This window comes from Amblyomma maculatum, chromosome 11 (assembly GCF_055883805.1).
Source record: "Amblyomma maculatum isolate TAMU_Amacu chromosome 11, ASM5588380v1, whole genome shotgun sequence".
In the NCBI taxonomy this organism is placed as follows: Eukaryota; Metazoa; Arthropoda; class Arachnida; order Ixodida; family Ixodidae; genus Amblyomma; species Amblyomma maculatum.
The window spans coordinates 107,725,212-107,737,598 of NC_139354.1; the positions used below are offsets into that span (position 1 = coordinate 107,725,212).

The 12,387-nt window shown below is 43.5% G+C and overlaps 1 protein-coding gene across 1 annotated transcript in view; it reads left to right on the forward strand.

The window, feature by feature from the left end:
• Positions 1-12,387, forward strand: part of LOC146174623 (putative cytochrome P450 49a1) — a 70,217-nt gene that overhangs the window by 29,409 nt on the left and 28,421 nt on the right. Inside the window, exon 4 of the mRNA XM_084585033.1 lies at positions 10,050-10,251. Within this exon, the coding sequence (XP_084441159.1) occupies positions 10,050-10,251 (202 nt within the window). The remainder of the gene's footprint in view (positions 1-10,049; positions 10,252-12,387) is intronic.

Genomic DNA, 12,387 nt, shown 5'->3' on the forward strand with positions numbered 1-12,387 from the left:
TTAATATTTTGCATACTGCCTTTCACCTTTGGAGCAACTGTGCATATTCTAGCTCTAGCGAATTCACGACAGCCCCATTTTTTCTGACAGAAAACATGGATGTGATGCGCATCGTTCTACTGAACCAGATAAAATGTTCAGAAAAAGCACCCCGAAGGGCATCATTTACAATATAGTAAGCTATAAGGACACACTGGATGCCTGCAAAGAAGCTTGTAGGCCTTCTTGCTTTTCTTTATATATTTTGATAATACCTTACAGTATACATATTGATACTCGGCGCTCACAAGCAGTCGGGTGAAGATAAGAGAAGAAAGAGTGGAGAGACACGAGCTGACAAGCGGACCATTCGTTGACCATTCGTTGACGTACCGACACCCTATAAATAAACGAGTTTTACCAATCGGCACTTCGTAGCATTTGGTGAAGGTGCTGGGTGTCGAACCTAGACCCATCATCCATCTGAAAGAGCTGACGCCTGGCCGCGCTGCCGCCATCGTTGCCCACTATGGATACCTCGGGAGAAAACGACCAGTCTGCAGGAACATCTGGGACGAGCCAACAACCTCTTCGGGATTGCCCTGAACAGATAAGGGCCTGGCCGCATCAACGCGAGCCGCTACGTGTTTGGAACGTCTGATGAGGATGTTGAGTGGCTCACATATTACCAACGACTAAGCAAGTATAATCGCTGGAACATGAGCATGCAGTTGGCAAATGTGCTGTTCTTTCTTGCAGGCACTGCACTCTTGTGGTAAGGGAACCACAAAGGTTCTTTTACCACTTCGGACTGTTTCATAGAGGAACTGAGAAGGCGCGTCGGTGACTTCTTGTCTCGCAAGAAAAAGCCAACAAACCCTTGGCCAACGAGCACAGCTGCCAGGTGAGATCTGCACCATATGTAGAAGTCCTAGAGCCTTGCAGGACTGTTACCGTGCCATGACGGAAAAAGATAAAGTTAGTGACCTTCTGAAAGGAATTGCTAAAGACGTGCACAATTTCTTAATTACAAAAGAAAACCTCGCCACTTCGTCAGGAGTCGTTCATTATTGCAAGGCGTTTGAGGCGTTAGAGACTCGGCGTATTGCCCCAAGTTCGGTGGTATTTTCAACGTTCCAATTGTTGCTAGTGTCGAGATACAACCATGATGACATGAATGACATGGCGTCTTTCATCCGGCGGATTGTCCAAGAAGAACTGGCCGAGAAATTCCAGTTCTACCGTCAGTACACCGGCTAATATCAATGTGTGCTGCAGCCACTACGTTTTGAATCACTGCCCTGCTGGGCCAGACCTAGCTGCAATCGTCCGCGACATAACACCAACAGCGATCCCGCAGCTGACCCTCTCCAGGATGCGTTTTCAAGCCGCTCTGTGGAAGGCCAAGCAGCAGTGCCGAGAAAATACTACCACCCTTCGAACTACTTTGCCGTTCCTTCACCTCGCCGCTACTACCAGCCCAAACAATGACTTTCCCGGACCAAAAGGTCATCGTGCGGCTACGGGTGTTACCTTTGTGGCTGTCGTGGGATCGTGTCTCGGTACTGCCAGCGTCGGGATCAATATGACTAACATCCGCGTCCGCACGCTAGTCCCTCTGGCCTATCTTCGATGGGGTTTCATGACTACCAGCACTAGAAAACCCCTTGTTCCCGGCCTCTGCGACAAGGAATCCTCCGAAACGACTCACCCGCCTCTGACCGCAGTTTCATGCCGCCTATTGAGCGACGCCATTCACAGTCGCCGCGCCGCCACTGTCTTGCCGCTTCCAGAAAAATAACGCCTGTGTCCGGTGGAGGTGACGTCGCCCAATGGTCAACGACCGGTCAGCTTGTTGTTGTTGTTGTTGTTCTCCTCTAATATGATGGCACATACCCACACAGGGGGATCGGCCAAGATTTGGGGGGCAGAGATATTAGATAAAAATAAATGTTAGGGAATAGAGAAGGAAATGTAAATATGAAAAACCAAAATAAAAAAGAGTACATACTAACGCATGCAGTAGGAGAATACTAAGATTTATATGTACAGATTAAAAATTCAAAGCATATTATCAAGGTAGACGCTTTGTTTCTATTAAGAAGTTTTGAATGGCGTTAAAAACCGGCCTGTGGCTGTACCCAAGCATGGTGGCACCGAACGATAATAAAATCTGGCTGCTCAAATTAAGACCCAGCTGTTGTAACGGCTTCTCTAAATACTGTTTTCTCATCATGGTAAAATGGCGGCAAAATATCAAGAAATGATCTATTGTTTCCGGTTCCCCGCAGAATGCGCAGACGGGAGAAAGCGCCAAACCAGACCTGTGCATATAGAAATTTAAGGGCGGAATACGACAGCGTAGCCTGGTTAGAGAGACCTCAGTCTGCCTTGATGGACATGATTTCCTATTCCAGGAATACTTGAGATGCAGGTAGGCATCCGATGATAAAACAGATTCAGACTGCGTGCTTAATAAGGCACGCCTTCGAAATCGTGCTGCTGTTATGTACGCTGTTGCCGGGAGGATGGGCAACACAGGGCCATTCAGTGATTCTTTAGCTAGTCTATCAGCAACCTCATTGGCTGTCACATTACTGTGGCCTGGTACCCACACTATATGTATGAGACTAAAATGTGAGGGGAGCAATGAAAGAAAGGTGTTTAAAATTTGCTAATCCATATTCGAAGAAAGCATCAAGCACAAGGAATAAGAGTCTGTAATTACAGCCACTGTTGAGTATGGTGGGTCTAGTTTGCGCAGAGGAAGCACCACCACCAGCAACTCCGCCTGGAAAATTGGGGTAAAATCCGGAAGACGGACTGAAAAAACCCAGTCTAAAAGCGGACAGTATATTCCAACGCCGGCCTTTTCATGAAATTGAGAAGCATCAGTTGGTATCATTATGCTAACGGGAAGACTTTGTAAATGACCTTCTAATATACCATTTAAAATGTAAGGTGATAAGTGTTTTGCGTTATTTGGGAAAATGTCATCATAGACAATTTGAACCGACGATGCACTTACTTTTGTTGGAAGGATGTTAGAAAGAACTACGTGCAAAGGTTGTAACAGGTTTTGCACTAGTATTACCTGCGGAGTATGAAATAGAGGCCATCTGACTCCAAAAAAGGAGTCTGGCTCGCAACAAAAAATTGATAGGAAGCGGTGGACTTGTGATTCATATGTTTTTAGATACGTCTGCACAGTCAAGAATTGTAATCTAGTTAACAACGATGGTATTCGGGCTTCAAGGTATAATACATTATTAGCCACGAATTTGGGGAGCCCAAAGCATAATCTAAGCGCTTCCCGCTCTAAAAGAACAAGCGGACGAATTTTGTAAGCAGGTTAGCCAGAAAATAACAGAGATCCACATTCTATAATTGGGCGGACATACATAACATAAATCATTAAAAGTGCGTCTCGCCGCATCCCAGACCTTGGATTGCTTAACCTGCGCAACATACACACAGCACAAGCCCCCTTCGCTGCAGCATGTTCAGTGTGATCCCTCCATGCCAAATGATCATCGTAAATTACCCCTAGATATTTAACTTGAGGAATCATTTCCTGCTTAAATGTTAGAGAAAGATTTACCGGATCCTGAATTTGGAAAACAAGGAAAGCGCACTTTTTAACGTTTAATGTAAATCTTAAGTCACATAACCAATTTTGAAGGGAGCTTAGGTATACGATTGCAGGCGCCTGTTGAGGGATTGAATGTCAGGTGCAGCCGTAAGGAACGCGATGTCATCCGCATAGACATACGTGCGAACATCTTGATGAATGGGAATTGAACTCATTAAAATGTTAAAGAGCACGAGCGAGAGAACTGCCCCTTGAGGGACACCTCTGGTTTGTTGATATCTGCCAGAATGCACTCCATTCAATGAACAGTAAAATTGTCTGTTTTTTAGTAATGTAGATATCCACTCAATTAAATATTGTGGAAAACGTAGAGTTTCTAATCTGTGCAAAAAAATTCGGGGCTCTACACTATCATAAGCCTTCTCTATATCGAGAGTCACCAATGCAGCTTTTTTGCGCCGCACAAGAAGAATTCGACTCTCAAGTTTGGTATTTGCATTCCATATTGAACATTTTGCGCGAAATCCGTTTTGACAGGGACTAAGAATATGTTTTTGTTCCACAAACTCGGTAACCCGTTGGAGTACGACCCTTTCAATTAATTTTACAAAGTTTGATGTCAAAGATATATGTCTGATAATGTCCAAAGTGTAGCCACCACCATTATGTTTCAGTAAAGGAATCACTTTGGCTAGTGTCCAGTCACCAGGTATCCAAGAATGAATAATTGAGTGATTTACCAATTCTAGCAAGGAATTTGGAGACACCTCAAAGAGGATCTTTAACATTTTTGACGTTACTCCATCAGGGCCAGGCGTAGCAGCTGGCAGTGTCATTACAGTCGAGGAAAGCTGAGAAAGTGTAATTTTAAGGACATCCTTAACCGTATCTACTGGGCCTACAAACATAGGGTATTTGGGAAGTGTTGACAAAAAACGCTTTTCTAAACCTTTAGCGATGTTTTCTACTGTTTTAAGAGCTTCGTTAAGAGTCGAAACACATGAGGGTAAATTTTCTGAGACAGAAACGTTTTTCCGTGATTTTAAAAACCTGAAAAGTGCATTTCGGTTATTAGATTGTGAAAAGTAATTGAATTGCTCAGTATCATAATTATCTTTCGTTTGTACGACTGTGCGTTTAAATGTAGCTGCAAAACATTTATAATCATGCCAATTTTTGGGGCACTGGTTGTGAAGGAGCTTCTTCCATGCAGCCTTTCTTCTTCTATAATCACGCGAACAATCTACATTCCACCATTTTGTTGATGTATTGCCTTTAGATGCACGTACGGAATTCACACTTATTACGACAGGATGCAATAGCCTGGCATAATGTTTGGGATTTTAACTCTTCCGTAGCCTCAACCACTGACTCAAGAGACGAAATCGAATATGAGTGAAACTGGCTACAATTAACGTATGATCTCAACTGAGATGTCGGCGGAGTTAAGCGGCAGTTAACCTCAAAAACAATAGGTGTATGGTCACTAGAGGTGCCACCATCAACTGTCGACCAATTTAGTATAGAAACACTAGTGCTTGAAAAAGTTAAATCTATCACGGATTGACTGTGAGCACGTACAAAAGTTGGTAAGGCAAAATTCATGCAGTTAAGGTTATTGTCTGAAAGCCAATCCCACAGACGCTTGCCGCAGGGATCCGTCCTGTAACCCCCCACGAAACATGGTGCGAATTAAAATCTCCAGCCAAAATAACCGAATTTTGACAATTGACTAGTAGGTGGTCTAGAGATCTGGTGCCCTGAACACCATGAGGGAAATAAACATTGGCTAATGTAAACGGACTGAACCCTGGAATTTCAAAATCTAAAGCCAATAATTCTGAATCTAAAGTAGATTATTAAACATAAAAATCTTAGCCCTATGACAAAATTTTGAAGAAACTAGAATTAGTGACCCACCACCTCTTGACTGCCGATCTTGTCGGAATGATCGATAATTTTGTAAGTGAAAATGTTTTTCAGTTGTAAGCCAAGTTTCTTGCAAAACAGAAGAATTTTTAACGTTGCCATGGTTATGTAATCCGGGCAGCAGCAACAGCCTGCCCCAAAATGTTTTCCTTAGGTTTAGAGCCTAGCTGTTGCTTTTTTGATTTTGCCTATGGGCGAGGTGATGACGGGTTTGACAACGGGGATTCACTGTGTTTTAGAATTCGCGTATCTGTCTCTCCCATATCTGCATCATGAGCTTCGTCTGACTTGTCGGAATTTTGCATAGGTGATGCGGAAAGAGACTCATTTTGCGAGCAAGACATTGCAGCTAATTAGTGCTGCACCGATAGTGAATGACCAGGTGCCGTAGGAGAAACCGTAGCAGTTTGCACAGCCTGAGAAATGTGAGCTGCCAGGACGTTGGATATGCATTGTGTCACTGTTGTCACAATCCTATCCACAATTTTGGTCATGGTTGCTTCCACAGCAGTTATTATGGCTTTAGACATCGAGGAATCTAATGATGCTCCAGAACGGGCTGACACATCTGCATACCCATGAGCTCTCTCTTTAATTTCTTGAATTGCCTCACGCCTCGAGCAGCGTTAGCGGTCAATAATCTCCAGAATTTGCATTTCATGTGCTCTAGAAGGACATTCCAAAGAATTTGCTGAGTGAAGTCCGTCGCAAATACAACATTTGGCATTTTGAACAGAGCATAAGTGTGCTTTATGGGCATCGCCGCATTTGCAACACCGCAAAGTGGATTTGCAACCGCCAGCAGTATGGCCATAGCGCCAGCAGTTGTTGCACTGCACAGGCTTTGATAGTAGGGGATCTACTCTGAGTATTAAAGCCCACGCTTTAACCTCTGATGGGCAGACTGTGCCTGCAAATGTAGCAATAACCGATTCTGTCGGCACACGAACATTATTGACTCCCGGATACAGCGATAAACCGCAACAACGCCTGCCGTGGAAAGAAGGTCAAGGGTTTCTTCTGGACTTAATAAGGAATCTGCACCTCAGACTAGGCCTTTCGCGCAGGCCAGGTTTGAAGGGATAAAACTGCTTATCTGATGAGATGCAAAAGTAGACCATTTTAGCAGATCCTTCATACATGACAGGTCTGGTGAACGGCAAAGAATCCCGCCGCGACCAAATTGGCGCACCTCGGCTACTCCTTCGTGGAAGGAAGTGGTTGCATTTAATCATTCATTCATCCTTCATCTCATATCCTACTGAGGCCCTGAGGCAATAAATATCGACTAAAAAAAAGTGGTTTCCTGAAGGACAGCTCGAACAGCTCCTGGGTTGTTCATTTTAATGGTGCCACCATCCTTAGGAACAAGCGCCACAGGGATGTTGCGGACACCGGAGCTCTGAAAAGCTTCCAAGGGCAGATCATCGGTCAGGAGGGAAGCCGACCAAGGGAAGCGCCCTTGGCCGGGGGACTGCGTCGACATTACCTTAAATTGACAACGTCACCGCGTGCGTTAGTCAACAGAGAACAAAAGAAGCAAAGGGGATAGACAAAACCAGGACCAACAACCCAATACTTAGCCAATCGTCAAGCGAGCTCAGGAAGCTGACAAGAGGCCAAGGATTCCAACGTCGTGAGCCTTAGCACGGGAAAAGTGACCAGACACAGCTGGCGGCTACGCTGGTGATCTTCTCAGCCCGCTTGCCTCAGCTCTTCCTCCTTCTCCTTTTCATCCTACTGGTTGCGAGCACCACGTGTCACTTCCCCCGGTTCAGGGGGAGCTCGTCCGCGAGCAACTACATAAATCATCAGTTAGATGACTCCAGGTAACTTAAGAGATGACGTAATTAACGTCACTGATACGCTCGAGAATAACGAAGGGACCGGTGTACGTGGAGATAAATTTCCGGTAGTGGCCGCCCCGCCGCAGAGGGGTTCAGAGCCAAACTTAATCACCGGGAGCATACGTGAATGTGATGCGGTCGTCATCATAGCGTGTCTTAATTCGACCTTGTGTGCTGAGGGCTCTGAGGCGAGCAAGTCGGCGCGCTTCCTCTGCATGGCATAGAGTCTGAAATGGATGTATCAAGGTGGCTGGTAATGGAAGAATTATGTCAAGAAAGGTGCATGGCGAGCGAGCGTCGAGCAGAACGGTGATTACCCGGTGATCTCGTGCTGGGCAGTATTATACGCATAAGTGACAAAGGGCAACACTGTGTCCACGCTGTGGCAGCACGTCGCACAGGCAGCGCTGTGGGCAAGACGTCGCCCGCCTTTTACCTTGCCGTCGAACTGATGATTAATGTAGTTGCTAGCGGGCGATTGAGTTTCCGTCGAATTGGGGATGTGACACGTGACGCTCCAAGTAGTAGGATGAAGGTGAAGAGGAGGAAGAGCTGAGGCACGCCGGCTGAGAGGCTGACCGTTCGTTGACCGTTTCGCGACGTTCACAAACCCTGTAAATAAATTAATTTTGCCAATCGCCACTTCGTAATAATATTATCAGCGAAATAAAAGTAAATCATAAATTTATAGTTTAAAAAGTAATAGTAATAAGTAGATAAGGTACAAATAAGAGTGTAGAACCACTCATAAGCGCTTAATAGACGCTTATCTAGACTTATTTTTTTTTTCTTCAGAGAATATCGAAAACCAAGCACACATTAAATTGTGTTTAAAATTTGGTGTTCAGAATATCATTGTCATGAGTCTGACTGCGTGAAATTTGCGACAGACTCCCACAGAAATTCGATTTACTCAGCCTTGTTCAAGATCGGGCATCTTTATCGCCGCAAACGTTTTAAACTTTTCCACCCACTGTACAGTGTTGCTCACTGCTGCCGTTATCATTTGTTGGAATGTACTCAGTTGTCTTCAAGGAGCACCCCTTATTTTACATCGAATTACGTGTGTGACGACGCAGATTTATTTTTAAGCTGTAGTAAGCTGCCTTTTGCTAGCACAAAGATCTATTGTGAAAAACTGCGCCGAAATAAACACACCACAAGACAGAGGACGGGACAAAGGCGCTACTCACAACTGAATTTATTGAAACCCACGAGTGATCTAAAAACCTCCGAAATTAGGTTTCTGGCCTCCGAAATTAGGTTTTTAGATTCTGCTATCCATTAACCGAGTTTTTTTTTTTCCTTGCGTTCTCGATGGTCGTTTGATGATTTCCCCTATCTTTCTCCCCATCCTTCTTTCCCTTTGGAAACTTCGCCTATATAAGATCACTCGTGGGTTTCAATAAATTCAGTTGTGAGTAGCGCCTTTGTCCCGTCCTCTGTCTTGTGGTGTGTTTATTTCGGCGCAGTTTTTCACAATAGAAATATGAACCAACTAGCCCAAGAAACGGTATTAAAGCACAAAGATGCCCATCATTATCATCATCATCATCCGGACTATACCCACTGCAGGGCGAATGTCTCTCTCATTGTCCTCCAATTAATCCGGTTCTGTGCTAGCTGCAGCCATTTGACCCCTGCGAATTTCGTATTCTCATCTACCCACCTCATTTTATCTGCCGCCCCTGATATGCTTACCTTCCCTTGAAATCCAAGTGATTACTCTTAGAGACCCTTGGTTATCCTTTCTTCGAACTACATGTCCTGCCCATGCCGATTTCTTCTTATTTAAGGCTAGAATGTCAGCAACGTGAGTTTCCGTTCTATGGTACGTTGTCCTCAACTTAAGTAGAATCCTATTCGTTAACCCCCATCGTTCAGCACCATAGGTCAGTACTAGTATGATACAACTGTTATACACTTTCCTCTTAACTGTTACCGGTAAGCTGCTAGTCATATGTTTGAGTACCTTCCAAATTCGTTCCATCCCAATCCTATTCTCCTAGTTATTTCCCTTTCGTGGTCCGGATCTACGGTCACAACCAGTCCTAAGCAGACATATATTCGCCTACCACTTCCAATCATTCGCTACGGGTTTTAAACTGCTGTTTCTTTCCCAAGCTGTTCAGCATTGCCTTATTCTTCTGAATGTTAATGTTGTGTGATGCCCGTGGAATATACCAAATTTTTATGTGCGCCCGCCATAGATTACGAAAAGCGTCTAATTGCGTTAGTTATATATATATATATATATATATATATATATATATATATATATATATATATATATATATATATATATATAGACTTAAAGTAGGTGACACACGGTAGAAAAAACAAAACAGTGTTGTTTTTTCTACCGTGTGTCACCTACTTTAAGTCTATGCCCTACCGGACCCATTCGAGCTTCAACCCCCTCCCTATATATATATATATATATATATATATATATATATATATATATATATATATATATATATATATTGCCGCAAGGCGTTTGCGTCCTTTGATTGGATACACATTGTCGATATATTTAACGAAGCAAAATCAAGAAAATTTCAATTGAAATCAGCGTTTTTTCAATGAAATTGTGTCGTTTTTTTTTCTATTTTGCTTTTAACTTTATGCTATCCCAATGGAAGCCGTAGCTATCTCGCCAGTATAACTCTTGCAATCTGCCTTCTCCCCTCACGGCACAGCTATCACGGCGGTGTCCCTCGGAAGAAGGCTGGGGCTTCTGGAGAAACAGAATTGGAGAGATTTGCCGGCTTTCCGCGTCTTCCAGGCCGTGGAGGACATCTTTGCAGGCCTGGATGCAATGGTGACGAAGTTTCCGTACTACCGCTACGTGCCGACTCCCACTAGCCGGAGATTTGAGAAAGCGGGCGACACGCTTGTGCCGTAAGTGTTCTCAGGTGCCGCTCTACGTTTCCCATTCTGTTTGCCGTGATCACAGACAGGAAATTATAAATTAAGTAAAAAAGAAACTCAGCTGTCATAAAAGATCACTTGCTCTGGAAAGGTGCAATTTTACCTTACTTGACGTTTGCTAACGCTGTGCTGTGCTTGGGATCTGTCACAACTTTAAATAAAGCAGAGGACAATCGGTATAGTTGTTTTTTCGCGGCATATGGAGCCGCTACCAATGAGGCAGTTCTAGATATTAGCGTGGGAGGCGAATATTAAGGTTCAGTAAGGTTTAAGGCCCGTCATGTTGCCGTGATCAACTTTCTCCTTAAATCCGCCATAAATTGTAAGTTTATGGAAATAAAGGCAATTCAATTGTGATGAAGAAAGATTGTAGAAAATGAGTAAGAAGCGTTGGTCGGCGAAGATTTTCAGGTACGTTTAACTGTGCATCATTGACACGACATGGAAGAGAACTGTGGACGACTTGAAACTAGATACAAATGTCATAGGGAAGAAAACTATTGAAAAAATACCTTGAAGCAAATTGTTCTATCTTCACGAAATGTCCGTTGGCAAAAGAGAATGCTGGAAAAACCGAAGATGGAGATTTGTAGTTCGGCTGGTACTAAACTTCACAGGGAGACATTTTGTGAGAATTCCAAAGGTATTGGTATAATTTTTAGCTTAGGGGTGTGTGCTTGAGGACTAAATGCTACCGGCAAAAAATTCACAGCAAATATGACATTGGCTGCTGTAGCATGTAAAGAAGGGAATTAAACGATTGGACGTGTTATATGGAGTGTAAGGCACTTCAACCGCTAGTAAACGACGCCAACGCAGGGAGAGGGTCATGGCCGGACCTCTGCTCTTGCTCTCAGCGTATCGTAATACGCAGTAAAACATGACATCTGTTTGCCTCATAAGACCTGGGCTCACCAAGCCGGCAAAACTTCCGCCCATACGAATGACGATGATTTAGACTACCGGGCACAAGAAAGTGGGTATGATGAGGGTGGCCACAAAAATACTAAAAGTATTGGCCCCAAACAATGATATTCTTATCACCGAATATTGAGAGGCGCTGATTCGCAGCTCTAGATATCCCTGCCGTTAAAGCAGGGGCTGTGAACTGGGCTGCAGCGGCCTCCATGGTTCAAGGGCTTCCGGCTGCCGAATTTACTAACTTCCTTATTATAAGCGATACATTATAGAGCTCGATCGATCTAAAAGTCGATGGCGTAGAAGTAGTAGTCGGCCCCAAGAGACGGAAATTATCGGGGGCTGCGTAAAAAAATCTTATCATGCTATTTTGTAAATCTTGTGATGGTGATTGATTGGTGTGTGATAGGAATGTCAAGGTATTGAAATCACTGTAGTTAATTGATTAATGGATGAATTGAAAATAAAAGCAATGAATTGAAAAAGGGGGTTCAAAAGTATCAGTGCCTAAAATGAAAAGACCATGCTTGATCAGGATAATTAGAAAATGTTGAGCGTGTAATTGAATAAATATTGCATTTAAAAATTTGAAAAAGAAAGAAAATGAGATAAAAGTTGTCAACCTGCTTAGAATGGGAAACTAATGTTTGCTGATGATAAGGATTCTAAGTATTGGCGTATAAAATAGACAAAAAAAAAATCAGATGAAAGTTATACAATTAAAAAAGTGAAATTACACCGTCCGTGTGTGTGAAACGCTATCGCGTCGTAGTGTTAACGGCAGTGCTTAAGTGTTCGTCTAATTTTCAATTATTATCAATAGCAATTATACAAAAGCCGCAAAGAGATAGCACTACTGTCCCATGGGGGATGTTCCATGAATGTAGTCAATGGAGAATATCCTGTCCCCAATAACACGTGCGCGAAAGGCAGGAGCCACAAACACGCGACATATCGAGAAGATAGACGAATGCTTTTGTCGAACCGTACGTTACTCTCTGTAACTCTCGCTGAGCAGAAACACATTGGGCCAACGTAGGTTCGAAACAAATACATTCAAGGAAATGCTACCAGTTGCAAAAAAGCTTAGCGTGGATAAACTGGCACCAATCACCTGCATTTCTACTTGTTTTATCACCGTTAATTTTCCTTATTCTAAGAGAATTCGCACAGAAAACTAGAAAACTA